Genomic DNA, 17,753 nt, shown 5'->3' on the forward strand with positions numbered 1-17,753 from the left:
TGGCAAAAGAGTTAACATTCCCTTCTTCCGGTGCGGAAGGCTATACCATTCTCATACTTAATCATTTCTTGTCCTAATTCACACATATTATTTCCCAAGATAATATGTTCTCCCCTAAGCAACAAAAAGACACCTCTGTCTCTATCTATTGTGTAAGTGCTGTTTATATGGTCGAATCTCCAAAGGGCCCCGCCATCCCTGAATGGTCTGCACCAACTTCACCTCCGGTTCCAGGTGTCATGGCTGCCTCGAGAGGCTAGTACGAATTTGCACCCGTGGTGCGGGGTCCGAAGCCCACACCCGGAAATCCAGCGAGGTAAAGTTGCGTCTTGGTTGTGGAGGCGACAGCTTCTCGGTTTCTTGGAGATGGCGACGTCGGGAAGTTGTATGGCCCAGAAAACCTGGGAATTGGCCAACAACATGCAGGAAGCCCAGAGCATCGATGAAATCTACAAATACGACAAGAAACAGCAGCAAGAAATCCTGGCGGCGAAGCCCTGGACTAAGGAGTGAGGAGGTCCCTGGCGAGACGCAGGGGAGGGAAGGGGTGGCGGGAGATTAGGAGACCCAGAGGGAGTGGGAATTGAATGGGGTGGAGACCTTGATTTTTCATGAAAGGGAGGAGAAAGAATATGCACGTGAAAAATTTTGGTCTTTAATCCCCACGAGTAGAGCCTAAGCTCCACCACTGGGGCTTTCTTCGTCTCCCCTTTCTGTTTAACACTTTCGTGTCCGAAGGATGGAAGAGGAAAACGGCAAGCGGTGATTTGGGATGTCCCTTCCGAACATCCGTATTGTAATATATGCGACTCACACTGCCTTGAACTGTTGTGTCGATATACACTTTGTTGGGACCTTCACTTCCCAGACTGGAGACAGCAGCTGTCTTCAGAAATTGAGCCATTCTAAGGGTCTCTAACTATGAGCCATCTTTTAAACATCTATAATCGTTTGATTGCTAGTCGTAATTTCAGAAACACACGAAGGTCTACCCAGTCTCCCAAAATGTTACTCCACCAGTTCATATAAGCTAAAAATATCGATAGAGCTTAAGACTTTTTGCCCCTTAGCAAAATCCGTGTCCCTGGGAGTGATGACAAGTTGAGGATTCTTTACCTGAGAGCAGATTTTGTTAAGAAGAGAGTAAAAAGCACAGTTTCTCTAATGGAGAGAGAGAAAAGAGAGCCATAGTCACCAACAAAAACCATACTTCATCTGTCTCGCAGTTTTTTACAAGGCAAGCTTCACTGTCAGTATTCAGATCCAGTAATGTTTATTGAATACGTAATATGGGCTGAGCACTGAGCTGGGAATTTCCATGTCATTTAATCTTCATGACAACCCAGTACTGTATTTTCATTCTTTTGCAAATAAGAAAACAAGCAAATACAGTAAGTAACTTACTTCATGATCGCAGAGGCAAAGAACTCCTAAGTGACCAATAGATCAAATCTCACAATTGTCACTAATTAGTTGATTGAACCTAGGAAATTTACATACCCATCTTTATCTTTTTACTTGTGAAATAGAAATAAGACCTACTGGTGATATCATGAAGATTAGATAAGGTAATATATAAAAAGGATGTACTAGATAAAGTAATATAAAAAAGGATGTCTAGAATGTATGTGATAGGAGCACAGTAACTGTTTTTTTTCCTTTTCCCCAGTAAATGGAGGAGCCAAGATTTTAATTCATATCTTGACTCCAAAAAGCAAGTCTCCATGTCCTCAATTTATAATTGAAATCTGTGGGCAGACGTCTTAAAAAGGCTTCTCGGAGACATGGACTAACCACTCTATACAGACTGGTTAGTTTGCCCGGTTGTCTGCTTTCTTCTATAGCAGGCTATGCATTTAGGTTGATTTAGCCCATTTGGAAGCTTATCAGCTTGCCTTACTGTCTGATTATAACTCTACTTGTATTCAGCTGTCTTGGGCTATATCGGTGAGATGGAAAATGTAACTATTCAGAGTAATTTACTCAAATCCACAGATAACAAACTGAAATAGTGATTATGGTAGAACTAAAGATACTAGGGCCGCATTTTTAGTTTTGAGGTTGGTACCACAGAAGTTGATTGTGTGTCAGGCACTAAGCTAAGCACTTTATATACATTACTTCATTTGATTTATTTCCTCCTGACAACTCTGTGAAATATCCTATTTTCAGTTGATAATACTGGGGCGCAGATACTGAATGATTATTTCAAGGCCACAGGTAGGACCTGGCAGTGCAAGGATTCAAACCTTGGCAGATGGATGTCAGAACCCACATTCTTAACCATGAGGCCAGAGGTTAGACCTGAGAATAGTTAGGCACAACCATCCAACCAGAATGACAGTCAGAGAGTTGGTAATTCCAAAATAAGAAGAAAAAGTCTTTTGAACTGCTCATGTACTTACCTCTTTTCTACTTGAACTGTGTGTTCTAAAAAACTATTTCATACTCTTCCCTTCCCCCAAGGGGAAGTATTTGGCAGGACTCTGATATGTTTATCATTTCTATCCCCCTGCAGAAACTCTGTCCTTTTCTACTTCTTTCTTTCCCACATTCTACACTTTCTCCCCCTTCCACCATTATAAATTCCTTTGACACTCATTATCTTCACACACACTCTTTTGAAATTGTACTTTACGTAAGAAAGTTAATTACACCGTGTTTTTGTTTTGTAGTCACCATTACTTTAAGTACTGCAAAATCTCAGCATTGGCTCTACTGAAAATGGTGATGCATGCCAGATCAGGAGGCAACTTGGAAGTGATGGGCTTGATGCTGGGAAAGGTGGATGGTGAAACAATGATCATTATGGACAGTTTTGCTTTGCCTGTAGAGGGCACTGAAACCCGAGTAAATGCTCAGGCTGCCGCTTATGAGTACATGGCTGCATATATTGAAAACGCCAAGCAGGTAAAAATGTTGTTCCTTAAAGTTTAGTTACTGCAAGGAAAAGAGTCTCATGGTGACTTTTGACCTTCTAAATTTAAAGCTGTCCTCTTTACATTAAGTTTATGTTTTAAGTTATTTTCAATTTTATATAAAATGTATGTGATATTAGCATAAATTTTTAAAAATAAATCCTCACACTTGAGAGAGTAGATTTTAAAAGTTCTTATCACAAGAAAAAAATTACAATTGTGGTGAGAGATGTTAATTGACACTGTGATCGATTCGCCATATATACATATCAAATCATTACACTGTATACCTGAACTACTATAATGTTATGTCAGTTATATCACAATAAAATTTTTTTTTAATTCTCACACTCATTATCAGATATGTGTTTAAAACCAAAACTTTGGAAGTAACCTGAAGTTATTGAGTATAAAATAAATAAATTATGGTATACCCATACAGTGAACTGCCAACCAGTAGTTATATGTAATATGAAACAAACCCCAGAATGTTTGCAGTGAAGAAGCAAAGTGTAGAACACTATATGTGGTACGCCATCGTGTTTGTTTTTATTAATCTATATATATGCAAAGAGTATCTCTGGACAATCGGTATATAAGCAACTGGGTATAGTGATAACATCTGGGCTGAGAAACTGGATAATTGGAGGGAAAGAGGTAGGAAGGAGACTGAATAACCTGTATATCTTGTTAATTTTGTGCTTTGGGCATGTGTTATCTATTCAGAACATCTTTTTTTACTTGAAAGCAGCATATTCTATAAACTATTCTGCATGCTATTATTTTACGATAGTCTGTATAAACAGACAATAAGTGTTTCTAAAATTAAACAGAAACTTCAAACTCCCGTGCCCTCTTCATTTGTTAGGTTGGCCGCCTTGAAAACGCAATTGGCTGGTATCATAGCCACCCTGGCTATGGCTGCTGGCTTTCTGGGATTGATGTTAGTACTCAGATGCTCAATCAGCAGTTCCAGGAACCATTCGTTGCAGTGGTGGTAAGTATTTTTACAACCAGTTGTAATTAAGTTCTTCATAAAGATTACTAAAGCAGGTGTATTGAGAAATAAAATGAGTGTGGTAAGAACAAGTCTCTGTTGTCTGTCTAGGTTTGAATCTGAATTCCACCTCTTAGAAATTGGGAATTTTGAACAAGTTACTGAACCTCTCAGTGTCTCTTCCCCCAATCTGTAAGATGAAGGTGATCCCGGCACCTGTGTCTCAGTTCCCTGCACACAGTAGACATTGAGTCAATGTTGAAAGAATTGAATAAATCAGGAATCGCTAGAGCAGCTCTTGCTACTTTCAGTGTTCTAGATGCAATCCAGGCTACTACGAGGAAGGTAGAAAAAGAAAAAGAGTCAGTGGTCATCTATTAAAAGAAAAAAAAATTTTGAAAAAGAGGAGCAAATCATCTGATAATATTCTTAAATAGTATAATAACTAGATCTAATATCTAAAGTAACTGTGAGACATCGCTATGCTTAGCACTTCATTGAACTTTTACAGATTTTTAGTTTGGTTCTTTATTCCTATTGGGTTATTTTAATTATCATGTGTCTGTCTATCATGTTATATATACATAGGTATTTCTAGATTTATAATGTTTAAACAAATGGAAGTATATAAAGATTTTATCAACAGCAGATATTAAATATATTTTATTGTAGATTGACCCAACAAGAACAATATCTGCAGGGAAAGTGAATCTTGGAGCCTTTAGGACATACCCAAAGGTAATTTTTGAAATTATAAGTCCATATAACTTTTTAAATTCCAAATATTTGACTTATTTTTTAAAGATGTGTTATGGTTAGTATCTTGTTTTCTCCTAAAACAATTTAATAATATTTTTAAAATAGCAGGTAACTTGTCTTTAGCACTAATTGTCCTTAGCAGAAAACAATACATTTGTGTTTCTGTAGTTAATTTTATTAGAAAAGCAGTCTCCATTTGTTAGTAAGTATGTGTATGTCCATGGTATTCTAACAGGTACTAGAGAAACAAGCTACATACCTCTATTTTCTGCCCTGCTAAAATAGTTATTAGCACAAGTGTACCTCACTGAAGGACAAGAAAAATGAATATAGGGCAAATCCAGTTTTCCACCCCACCTGGAGTTGATGGACAGTATAAATAGTATACACTGTTAACGCTAGAATGTTTAGGTTCATTAATTGGCCTCCCAAAATTAATGTTTCTATAAATATAAAGCTACATGTAAAGCATTATTTTTCCTTTAATTTACTTTGTTTAGTTTTCTATTTTCTTCATTTTTGTTTAGGGCTACAAACCTCCTGATGAAGGACCTTCTGAGTACCAGACTATCCCACTTAATAAAATAGAAGACTTTGGTGTACACTGCAAACAGTAAGTAATTTAAAAATGTGTCTGCCCCGGCTAGTGTAGCTCAGTGGATTGAGCGTGGGCCTGTGAACCAAGGGGTTGCTGGTTGATTCCCGGTCAGGGCACATGCCCGGGTTGCGGGGTAGGTCCCCAGTGGGGGACTCTTGAGAGGCAACCACACATTGATGTTTCTCTCCTTCTCTTTCTCCTTCCCTTCCCCTCTCTCTAAAAATAAATAAATAAAATCTTATTGAAAAAAATTTATCTGATGCCAGAGTCATAAGAAACCCAAGATACACAGGCCAAGCTCCTTACAGATGAGAATAAAGGTTCAGCCAAATTCCTTTCATAATACCTTTTGAAATAGTAATAAGAGTGTACAAATTTAGAATAACACTTGAATTTTTATTAATAATTGTTTTAATCTAACATTTGTCTTTCACATAATCATAAACATTTTATCAATATACAAGATAATGTGGTCTATTAATGAAATTAGCAGTTGAAAAAAATTGTATTCAGGGCCAGCCTAATACTAGCCTATCTGCAACCTAAAAGTACCCAGGTTTCACTAAGCAAAAATTCTTCCTTAACATTTTCACTCCAAAAGTTAAAGAAACCTCACTGAAAACCTCTGAAGTGCATACTTCTTTAACATAGTGAATCTTATGAATCTTATGGTATTACATCTCAGTTTTTTTTAAGTGTTAAAGAAACCAGTGAGGACAGTTTTCTCCACCTTCTAAATGTTCCTTGCCACCTTTCATTATCATCTTGTCCCAAGCCATCCGGAACCTGAACCAGAGCACTAGCCTTCTAACTAGTCTTCCTGCTTCTGCCCTTCACCCCTTTAGGTCTTTTGTCCACCAAGTTGATTCTGTTAAAGCTCACTCTATCTAAAATAGCATCTTCCTGTCTTTCTATATTCCTTTTCCCTCTTATTTTTTCTTAGCACTTGCTACCAACTGATACGTTTTTACTTCCTTGTTGTCAACTCTATTAGAAAGTGAACTTCATGAAAGTAGAGTTGATTTTATGCTGTATCCCAACATTTAAAGTAGAGCATGGTACATAGAAGGGTGAGCACCCCCAAAAACGTGTTCTTTAAATGATTATCTAGTGTCCCCTTTCCTGCATACCTCCTATCCCAACTTCAAGGGATACCTGGACTACTCATGTGCTGCCATCACTCTTATTTTTCTGTTCAGAAATTCTTATTCAGGAACTACTATAAAGGACACATGGACAAAGCCAAGGGGAAGGGTGGAAGGAAGGGAGGGAGGGAGGCTTGGCTGGGGTGGGGAGGAGTGGTGGTGGGGAAATGCAGACAACTGTAATCGAACAACAATAAAATAATTTCTAAACAATTCTTAGAAAATTCCAGAATTTCTAAAATTGAGGTTTTAAATATATGTGGTTTTCAGGCATCCTTGAGATATGTCTGAAGAAAAATCTTTTATTTTTCAGTTAAAGGTTTAGGATTAAATCACTTAATTTACCCTATTGAGAAGAATTTAAGACATTCCCATCTGAGAGAATGGCTCCTGGACATGGAAACATTTTTGCTGTGATAATTGCATTTTCAGAATAACCAAGTCAGTTTTTTCTTTTATTTATACTGAGTTGTAGTGGTCAAAAGCCTATACTTTTAACACCTACTCTGCTGTTTTTCATCACCACCAGCAGCTTTTGAAACAAACAAAGACAGCAGCGGGCTAAGCTTTCTGTATCCAAACAAGGCTACATTTCCTGTTTTCCTGAAATGGAAGCCTACCAGAGAGGAGTGGCCACTTTCTAGCTACCTACATTGCTGTAGCCTAGAATTTTGAATCCGGAATTGCTAGCATATTCAAAGATGTACTCTTACTTAGTTTTTCACAAGGCAAATAAGCGTCTTAGTTTGTTTTTATGTCAAGTCTGTAACGATGTGAAATACTGCCAGGTTGAAAGAGCAGGGTTCTGTGCAGGTTGGCATAGCGCCATTTCATAAAGTACTTGCTGATGAGCTACTATTTGCAGTTTATATTGACCTTTCTTTTTTCTTTCCTGCATTAAATGCCAGATCATAATGCACACAAACTCTGTTTTAAACATAGATCTAATGTAGATGTTAATATTTTTAACTTTGAAGCATGGTAGTGAAAATAAGAGTTTCTTAATTATCTTGTGTATTACCAATGTTTTACAAGTACATAGTTTAAAAAGTAAAATGCTTCCACGAAACTTACTATGAAAAACAAGTCTAGTACTCTTCCCTTTCCCATCCCCCAGTCACTTAAACTGTTACAGTTACTACTTTAAGCATTTACCCGAATACCTTCAAACAGCATGCTGATAGTGCTGCTTCTTGATTTTCAGTTCTAGGCAGGATCTGTTATTGACATATACAGAAGGCGAGGATTAGCTCCACAAGTTGTTTTGAATGTTCTTGTTTTCAACTCTGCCACTCAAAAAAAAAATTTTTATCAACCTATGGAATTAAAACAGAAATTACACTAAGGCGATCGATACATTTTAAAACATAACAGTCTACTCTAGAGCCTCAAGTTTGAGTGCCCTTATTCTCCACCCTTTATGAATCTAAGTATCTGTTGCGGTACTCACCCTCTAATCCAGCAGTTTTCAAGAGGTGCGCTGCAAGAAGTTTTAAAACATGCAGTACCTGCCTATTTTAGTCCAGGGCACTGCCCTCTTGTCCCTTAGATTGTCAAATAGAAAATGACAACAGCCAACACGACAATAGCTATTCGTGTGAATGAATCAAAATTATATCTATTTTTCTGTCAGATTGGCAAAAAAATACATTTTTTGACGTGCTGCAGAATTTTAATAACTAGTTTATGTGTGCCATGAGATGAAAAGGTTGGAAATCACTGCTCTGGTCTCTCTTTCCATCAGGGATCAGAAGTGCCACTCCCCTTTCACACCTGACCCTCACTCCTGGGGCCTCACTGCCTAAGTACTCTCATAAATGTCTACATTCTGGATATAAAATAAAGACCGGAAGGTTTTTGGTAATAAACATAACTTTTCATATCCTTTCTTTGCCACTTACTTACTATGAGGCTTTAAGCAAGGTCTTTACTTTCTAAATCTGTTTCCTTGTCTGTAGAATGGGAAAAAGTAAATCCTTCCTACATGATCGGAAGGAAGATAAATGAGAATGCATGGAAAGCGCCCAGGACATAACGGGTGCTCAAGAAAAACGCTGTTCCCCTTCCGCATTTCACTGGCTGTGTCCTTTCCATCTTCAGTATGCATAGGAGTCTTCATTGTGAAAACACCTTCACTTTATTCTGAGGTCTTTAAATTCTCATTCTTTTTTATTTCTTCACTCCTAAACTTAACCACAGGCATGTTTGTTCTGTTCGTGCGTCGTCTTTGTACCACTCACTTGAGCCTGAGTCTTTACCCCTCCACGCCCGCCCTGCTTCCTGGCATCCTTTGTGGTGTCCGTGCCCCCAGTTTCTCTCCTCTACACATCCTGCCACAGCCAGCTTTCTAAAGCCCGCTTTGGCCATGTCACTGCTCTGCTCAAACACCTTCCATGTGTCCCAAATACCTAAAAGGTAAAGGTTAAATTTCTTAGCCTTTTATATAATGTCCTGTACCAACTAGTCCCCAACAGTTTTCTAGGTTTTCCTCACATAATTCTTCTGCTCTTGCTGAATTGTCCATGGCTTTCCTTTTTGTGAATCGATGCTCTCTGCCTGGTGCCCTCCTTGCTCTCAAGATTCCCACACCACAGACTCAGGAGTCCACTCTAATCCTGCTTTCTCCCTGAGGTTTCTCAGGCAGACTGTTGAAACTAAAAGTACTCATTGTCTCTAACAGTTAATTCACAGGTGGGTGATTTTATATGTGCACTATAATAGCATCACTTACTGTTATTCAGTATATGTCATCTAACTTTTTGTGGATTCATACCACATCTTCTGTATAAGTGGTAAACTCATTAAGATAAAGAAGTCCCTTGTGTTTCTGTGTATCTATTGATGTACAGAACCTAGATATTTAAATACTTACTACTTGAAAAAAATATGTTTATCAGACATTTAAGCAAATTTCCCTAGCTATAACTGATTATAAATTAGGTACCTTTAGAACTCATAGTAATTCTTTTAGGTGCTGTAAGGACCTACTTTCTACTTTACTTTTCCAAAAAGCAGTAGCTCCTAATTAGAGAATTAGAATGGGGAGAATGGCTTATTTCACTTAGTATAATGCTCTCCAGTTCCAGAGGGGAATGGGGAGGGGATAGTGGGGAGGGGGTCTATAGGAGCTACTATAAAGGACACAAGGACAAAATCAAGGGGGAGAGTAGAGGTGGGGGAGGGAAGTGGGACTGGCTGGGGTGGGGTGGAGGGATGGGGAGAAAATGCAGACAATTGTAACTGAATAAAAATAAATAAGTTTAAAAAAAAACCAATTAAAATATAAAAAAATATATAAAAAGTAAAAGAAAAAGCTTATAATCTGGAAAAAAAAAAGAATGGGGAGAATGGGGAATCCACATGTCATATTCAGTATTTTTAAAAGCCTAACAAAAACACGTGACCCTCAGCAGGCAGTTCATGAAGCTTATGTGCTATTGTCTGGAACTAATAAATACTCAGTATCATGGATAAATGTGTCATTCAGAAATTCTGATTGGTTGTTGATGACTTCTTGGGAATTTCTGGGTGCTACAGAGGGAAAAAATACAACACAAGAAAGTTTAGCAAGCAGAAGATTTTTGAAACCATGACCCTGAAGAGTGAAGAAACCATGGTTACCTGCTGTTCTATTGGACTAAAAACTTAAATTTGGCTATAACTTTTATATGATGTGGTTGAATATTTTTATATTTACTTACTAAATTTGTGCTTTTGTTTCATAGATATTATGCCTTAGAAGTCTCATATTTCAAATCCTCTTTGGATCGCAAATTGCTTGAGCTTTTATGGAATAAATACTGGGTGAATACGCTGAGCTCCTCTAGCTTGCTTACTGTAAGTACTCTGCTTTCAAGGAATACGTTTGAATTTTATCTAAGCTACATAAGATGTTTAATAATTTAAACTCTTTTTCATGGAATGACTATACCTGACTTAGCCAACACATCAGGGCTGGGGTCGGATTCTGCATGACCAGAGCTGGATCAGGGTAGCAGGCCAAGCAGAGGTCTGTGTCGTGTACTGTTGAGACCAAGTCTAAATGGCAAACACAGTGCCCAAATGAGGGTGAGACCTGCTCCCGCCTCAAAGAGACTAACAGAGAGAAAAATACAAATACTGTTTTTTGTTGTGCTAGGTATTTCAGGTGGGACTCTAGTTACAAGTGACAGGAGACCCAACCAAACTGATTTAAAGAGAATCATACAAGCTGTAAAGTTCTGCAGTAAGGCTTATTAGTTTAGCCTCAGCTAAGTTTGCATTCAAACAATATTATGACGTCTTGATCCTTCTCTCTCAGCTTAGATTTTATGTCATTTGGCTTCAGTTCCAGGCTTCATGTGAAAGGAAGATGGCAATTAGCTTCAGATCTCCTAGCCTCTCAGTGTCACATTCAAAAGGGGAGATCAAGATACACACACCTTTCCCTTTCTGTCTCTCTGCCTCTCTCCTCTCCCCAAGGTGAAGCCTTATTGTATCTGAGCTTTGCTTAAGTGGCAGGCCTATCCTTACACCTGATCTGGGCCACTTTAGAAGAAACCCTTTCAGGAGTACGTGGACAAAGGATGGGGAATCAGAATAGCATTACCTTAAAGCAACAGATGCCAGGCCAAAATGAAAAAACATCATTAAAACCTGATATAATTAGGATATTTATTTAACAAGCTTCTATCTATTCTATCTAGAGCTTAGCCAGGAATAGTATTTATGTTTGGTTGGTTGGTTGGTTGGTTGGTTATTTTGTTTTTACTTTTTTTAAAAGTAGCCACTTCATACAGTACAGTTTAGCATAATGGTTAGAACCACAAAATTTGGAATAAAATTAACTCAGTTCAAACAACTGTGCCACTTCACTGGCTGTGTGTGACCTTCAGAAAATTATTTAATGTGACTGAGCCTTTCTTGGGCTTGATGATAGTACTACCTCCATCATTGAGTACATTGAGAATCAATGAAATACTTTATATAAAGCAGTTAGCAAAGTGCCTGGCATATAATAAAGCCTCAATAAATGTTGTTTGGTTCGTTGTATTAAGGGGGGAAGACCTCACTTGGACATATTTACTGTTACTTTAAACACAATTCTGAGAAGTTTTCTGTTCTTATTTTTTACCCTCAACAGTCAGAAGTAGCAAATGAGAAGGAAGGAGAATAATCATAACAGCAAACATTTACTAAGAGTTTCCTATTCCCCAGACACTGCTAAATGCTTTATATGTGTTGTTTCCTTAGAGGCAAGTGCCCTCATAGCAGCCAGAAGTGACACATGATGGCAAGGGGAGAACACACTAAGACCAGAGCAGCCTGAACCTTTTTGTAAAGGCAAACCTACCTACCCAGCCTATGGCTGTCCCTGTATTCCAGCACTGCACATATTGAGGACATTAATAATCAAGACAAGGTTAAATTATATTTCTTCCTTTCTTACAGTTTTATATATAGTTCACTGCAGCATTTTAAGTAAAAAATACATAAATATATATTTAACTCATCTCCTTTCCCAGCTAGAGCATGTAACCTAAAAGCTACCAGAAAAAAAAAGTAATTTTCTGATTTAAAAAACTTGTTCCCTATATTTATTCTCTGTGTGTTTGAAATGTAATTGATGTCATTTTATTTTATTTTAACAGTATAAGTTTTTATGCCATCCTACATTTTCATGGCATGGTCTAAATCTTCCAAATATGAAGTGGTCTAGAAACCCTTACAAACCTTAGGGTTTTCTCTTAACCGTGTGCGTGTTGAGGGGTAGTGGGGGAAGTCGGTGGTTGTGTTGGTGCCCTCAGCCATTTACATCCAAAGTGAATATAATCGCATTTTAAAAAATACAAGTTTGTGAAATCATTGAGGAGCTAGTAGCATTGTGTTTTATTTATTTCTTTTTTACCTTGTTTGAAACTAACCCACATGCTTTAGAGCAGACTACAAGTACTGTGAAGCCAGCTTCAGTATTACTTTTCCTCCTTTTAAGCGACCAGCAAGCCTGGTGTTCAGATCCAGTGGGAAAGGGACCAGAGGTTGAGCTGGTAGTATTTTAAAGGGTCCTCTGTAGTAACTATGATGACAGCAAATAACTTCTTACGTTTCGTGATTGAACTGTATTTCTTGTACACTGTCCTATAAACTGAGCAAATAAGAGTAACACATTGATTGTTGCCAAGTTGTTTGTTAAATCTTCATGCTCTTCTCTTGAAGATAGAGGAAAGAAATGGAATATATACTTCACAACTGATCTTTATGAAAGTTTGTTTTGTATTTCAGACACATTCTCAAAAATACGTCCCACAAAAATCTTTTTAAAAACATTACAGTTACGTGTATATGCGTAATTATAAAAATTTTTCTTTTTGAAAAGTAAGAAATGTTAAAGGACAAAATGGTATATACAGGGGTGGGCAAAAATAGGCTTGCAGTTTTGAGAACACAAAACACAAGGTTTATTTGCTGTTGTAATAATCATAACCTGCACGTCTTCCATACGTACAACTGTAAACCTACGTTTGCTCCTGCTTTCCCCCCTCTGTATTCCAGCTGACTAAATAAGGTGTGCCTGTGAGCAGACAGCAGTACTCTAAAATATAACTGTGGTCGTAGCTGGGTGCAGGGGTTATATGTGTTTCTTTTCTCCTCTGTATTGTTCTATGTTTTCCAAATATTCTGCAGTAGCATTTTATAATCCGAACAGCTAAACAATGTTACTTTTAAAATATGTCATAAGTGCTGATTCTGGAAGTTCAACAAGAGCAAATTACAAAATGTCATTTTCTATGTACAGGATGTATTGCATAAGACTTGTTAAATGAATATCCTTCTTTATATAAATGAGTTATTCCAAATAAAAGTAAAATGTAATTAAATTTAAAAAAAGAACAAATTACAAAACTAGCTAACAATTATTAAGGCTTTGCCAGGTGCTGTGAGTAGTCCTAAGAGCTTTATACATGTTACTTAATTTGATCTTCACAATAGCCTTAAGGTAGAAATCATCACCTTCATCCTCCATTTCAAAAGAGGACTTAAAGGCACTCTATCAAGGCCTCCCAACTAATCTGTAGCAGAACCAGAACCTGGGCTCAGATCTGTGAAAGCTTCTCATTATAATAAGTATTGGGTTTCAGCAAAGGAAAAATTTCAAATCTAATCTTGAAATTATAAAAGGGTGAAAAACTACTTGCACTGCTTGAACTCTGGAGTCAGTTTTTGCAAGTTTCATTTGACTTTTTAATTCATTCACTATTCGCTTACATGTCATGGTGAAATTCTTTATAAATGACATATTCTATATTAAAGAAAATTAATTTACATTAAAAATGTCTAATGGTAGGTAGGCTTGTATTGTGTACTGACACGGTAACATTTTCCCTACAGAATGCAGACTATACCACTGGCCAGGTCTTTGATTTGTCTGAAAAATTAGAACAGTCAGAAGCCCAGCTGGGACGAGGGAGTTTCATGTTGGGTTTAGAAACACATGACCGAAAGTCAGAAGACAAACTTGCCAAAGCTACACGAGACAGGTAAGAGCAAATCTACTCCTGCCCCTCTTTTTGTTTCAGTATTTGCCAATAATAGCCCTGGCTGGTGCAGCTCAGTGAGTTGGGCATCATCCCGCAAACCGAAAGGTCACAGGTTCGATTCCAGTCAGGGCATATGCCTGGGTTGTGGGCCAGGTCCCCAGTTGGGGGGCATGCGGGAGGCATCCAATCGATGTTTTTCTCATCCATCGATATTTCCCTCTTCCCCTCTCTCTAAAATTAAATAAAAAGAATCTTTTTAAAAATTTGCAAATAATAATAGGATTCAAATTTCTTATGGTTTAACTTTCTTATAACTTAGAATGGTACCTGAATATTATTAAGTTCTTGGGACTTTTAAGAATTGTCAAGGGCTGATTTTAACTTCGAAAATTTAGTAGACATTAGGTAAGAATATTAAAGGCTTAAAGGTGTAGTTAATGTTATGAAAAACTCTCAGTCATCTTTTCTGGGTTCAGCTAAAAAGTGTAACAAAGGAAACCAATCAATCACTGAATTTTTTTTAAAAAAAGCTTCTGCAAAAGGATGTCCTAATCCATTCTAAAATCATTTTCTGAGGGATTAAAGTGGGATTTCTAAAATTTACCAAATTTTCAAATTTTTTTAAAGTTTAAATCCCTAAATAGTACAGTTATGATTGTATCTCCCTTGTTATTCTTCTGAAATGACCTTTTACTTAGTATCCCAAATTTCACTAACAAGATTTGTTAGGAGCAAACTTTGGATATGTTCTCTCATAACTTAGGATATAATTATGTGGCCCTTCAGATACATACAGTATTGGGAAGACTACCAAAATAACATTTACTTTCACAAAAATTTGAATTTTAATGTGATAATTAGGGACAGAGAGGAAGGGGAAAGTATGTTGACATATGTATAAACCTGAAACCTTGGTATCTATTTTAAGAAAAACTGGGCTGGTGGGTGGGATGGAAAAAGGAGAAGGGAAGACAAAGTATATTAGAAGCAGAAACCCTCCTGTGTTAGAATTACTTCATTACTTTGTTCTCCATGGGTTTTCGGAAAGTATAGCTAGAGCTAGTAACCTGGATACAAAATACGTTTTCCTTTGACGTTAGGTCTCAATTTTGGTGCTTGCTCTGAATGTGTTTTTCCTCATTCATCTCTATAAGTCTGTGATTTGTAATTTTATCTACATATATACTTAAATTTCTTTTGAAGCAAAAATTTCACTATGGGAAAGCCTCCAATTACATAAGAATAAAAGTAGGAAAAACAAAAGTAGTAGTTTAAAAGTAAAGAGTTTTCCTTTGGGGGGTAACTTTGTAAGAATTGCATCTTTTCTGAATATTGGTGGATTGTTAGCATTTTGGGGGTTGCTTTTTATTTTTTATCAATTCTAAAATTTAAGTCCAGCCCTGGTTAGTGTGGCTCAGTAGATTGAGTGCTCGCCTGCAAACCAAAGGGTTGCTGGTTCGATTCCCAGTCAGGGCACATGCCTGGGTTTCAGGCCAGGTCCCCAGTGGGAGGCATGTGAGAGGCAACCACATGTTGATGTTTCTCTCCCTCTCTTTCTCCTTCCCTTCCCCTCTCTCTAAAAATAAATTTAAAATTTAAAAATAAATAAAATAAAATGTAAGTCCCCCCACTAACCTAATTTTCACTTCTAATTATTTGAAGGATATTTGTGATGATTTTAGGAAAAAAGCAGAGGATTCTTTAAAAATCGTTTTAAAAATTAGTCTAAGTAATCAACAACAAGGACAGGAATAACAGATTTAAATATAATACTGGAATCAATATCATTATGAATTATATATAATTTAATGACCTTCTAGAACAGAACTTTTCCCAAAGTAACTGATAAGTAACAAAATTAACTTACGAATATATCAAATTTTACTTTGTTGTTCCTTGCAAAGGTGTTCTTAAGTAGTGAAATGGTCAAAAGATGTGCAGGAGGCTAAAAATAAAGAGAGGAAACCATATTGATATGGTTTGGAGAGAGTGAATAGAACTGAAAATCACTATTGGGCGTGTAAGGGTGGAAATGGAGGGGACTTGTATATTTGAAATAGTTTCCAGGTCTTACAACATTATGTGATGTGTTTTTTCTTTCCAGCTGTAAAACTACCATAGAAGCTATCCATGGATTGATGTCTCAGGTTATTAAGGATAAACTGTTTAATCAAATTAACGTCTCTTAAACAGTCCCTAAGTAGTACTTTTGCCTGGAAGCCAGTATGAGAAAAATACTGAAGTAACACTTTAAAACCAGTTACCAAAAATCTGATTAGAAGTATAAGGTGCTCTGAAGTGTGCTGAACATTAACATCCTGTAATAAAAGTCTTTGAAATCAAATTGTTCTTTCTTTTTTTTTGTGGGAGGGGCTAACATTATTTTTCTAGCATCCTTTAGTGTTCTTGAATTAAGGGAAAGAAACTAGAACCTTTCTACTTTTTAGAGTCCTGCCTTTCTAAATTAGTCAAAGAATTTTAGCATCTCACTTGCCATACTGATTATCAGAGCCCCTTTTCAATATGCCTGTACATTAAGTCCTCATTGAAGGTCTTTTGGAACTGCAGCAAAGCCAACTTTACCGTCGGATCAATGATATAAACAAGAGTTCAGTTCTTAGGGCATCTCAACAACGTTAAATGAAATGATGTTGAAATAAAGTGCTATTTGAGGACCTCTTTTTGATAGCCCATTAGTAAAAATATGTAATTTAACATGGTATTTTTGTCTTCTTAGGAAATACTAAACAAGTAACAACATAAATTATTTTCCTGAAAATCAAATAACTCATTTGAGACAGAGCCCAGCACAGGGTATCTAGTCATTCAAATATTCATGAAGTGCCTTTACTGAACCAGGCCCAGTTGTCCTGTCTGGAGATGTTTGGTACAAGATAGACATGACCACTGTCCTCACAGAACTAAGTAAACAGGAACCAAAGTATATTGCTATGAAAGAGAAATAAACTGTGCTGGGGAACTCTGGGGAAATGCCTCATGAAGGAAGTGTTTGACTTTAGGCTGAATGTTGAAAGGTAGGAAGACTGGTCAGAAAAGGCATAATGGGTAGGCAGTTACTTCTACAGGCAGGGAATACAGCCATGTGTGGAAGGCCAGAGGCAGAGAACAAGAACTTTAGAACCTTCAGGAGCTGAGATTCAGTTAGACTTAAGTGGAGAGTGGCAAGAGGTAACTTCGATAAGATGAGGGTAGATCCTGCAGGGACTCTCGGACTATCCTAACTGCAGTGGGGAGTTAACAAGTCTTAAACAGCGGAAATGTGCCAGATTGATGTTTCTAAGTGCACTCTTAAGATGTGGGGGGAAGGGCTGGGTGAAAGCAGATGAGATGACTTACGGCAAATAAAGTGAGAAGAGGACCCAAGATGAATCGAGAAGACATTAAATTTTAAAATGGCAGAGGAAGAGAAGATCACAGAAGCAGAAAAGTTTTCAGAAGTATTTACCAGTGACTTCAAATGCTGTCAAGAAGTCAAGGAGAGCAAAAAAAGGTGGGGCGGGGTGGCTAAAAGTTTTCCATTAGATACAACAATGAGGTGGTCTTTGGCAAGATGAGGAAGCCAATTACCTTTAGTATCCAAAACCTTTCTTGGACAGATGATATAACAGCATCTTGGTCTCATTTTATATCCCTTTCAATAAAAGCAGGCACCCCAGTTCCAAATGGCTCAACCTAACCACTTTTGTGCCCTCCCCCAAAATGACTCCTCCCAGCAAGCAACCAAAATGTGTATTTACTGCTATAGCCTTCAGCAACAGCAACCCCACGCTGAGTCACTGAGTTAGGAACACTCACAAG

The 17,753-nt window shown here is 37.4% G+C and overlaps 1 protein-coding gene and 1 pseudogene across 2 annotated transcripts; one reads left to right on the top strand and one right to left on the bottom strand.

Annotated features, from left to right (window-relative positions):
• The first annotated feature begins 45 nt into the window (after positions 1-45).
• On the top strand, positions 46-16,278 carry COPS5 (COP9 signalosome subunit 5). 2 transcript variants are annotated; one of them, XM_024572250.3, is made up of 8 exons: positions 46-509; positions 2,676-2,910; positions 3,787-3,915; positions 4,588-4,653; positions 5,202-5,287; positions 10,143-10,254; positions 13,786-13,934; positions 16,039-16,278. In XM_024572250.3, exons 1-8 carry the CDS (start codon positions 367-369, stop codon positions 16,121-16,123), a joined length of 1,005 nt encoding a protein of 334 aa, XP_024428018.2. In that variant the 5' UTR covers positions 46-366; the 3' UTR covers positions 16,124-16,278. The 2 variants fall into 2 exon arrangements, with proteins under 2 accessions (XP_024428018.2, XP_024428019.2); XM_024572251.3 differs by having other exon boundaries at positions 378-517.
• On the bottom strand, positions 12,304-12,437 carry LOC112315817 (small nucleolar RNA SNORA61; annotated as a pseudogene).
• Positions 16,279-17,753: the final 1,475 nt, after the last annotated feature.

Source organism: Desmodus rotundus, chromosome 8 (assembly GCF_022682495.2).
Source record: "Desmodus rotundus isolate HL8 chromosome 8, HLdesRot8A.1, whole genome shotgun sequence".
Taxonomy (NCBI): domain Eukaryota; kingdom Metazoa; phylum Chordata; class Mammalia; order Chiroptera; family Phyllostomidae; genus Desmodus; species Desmodus rotundus.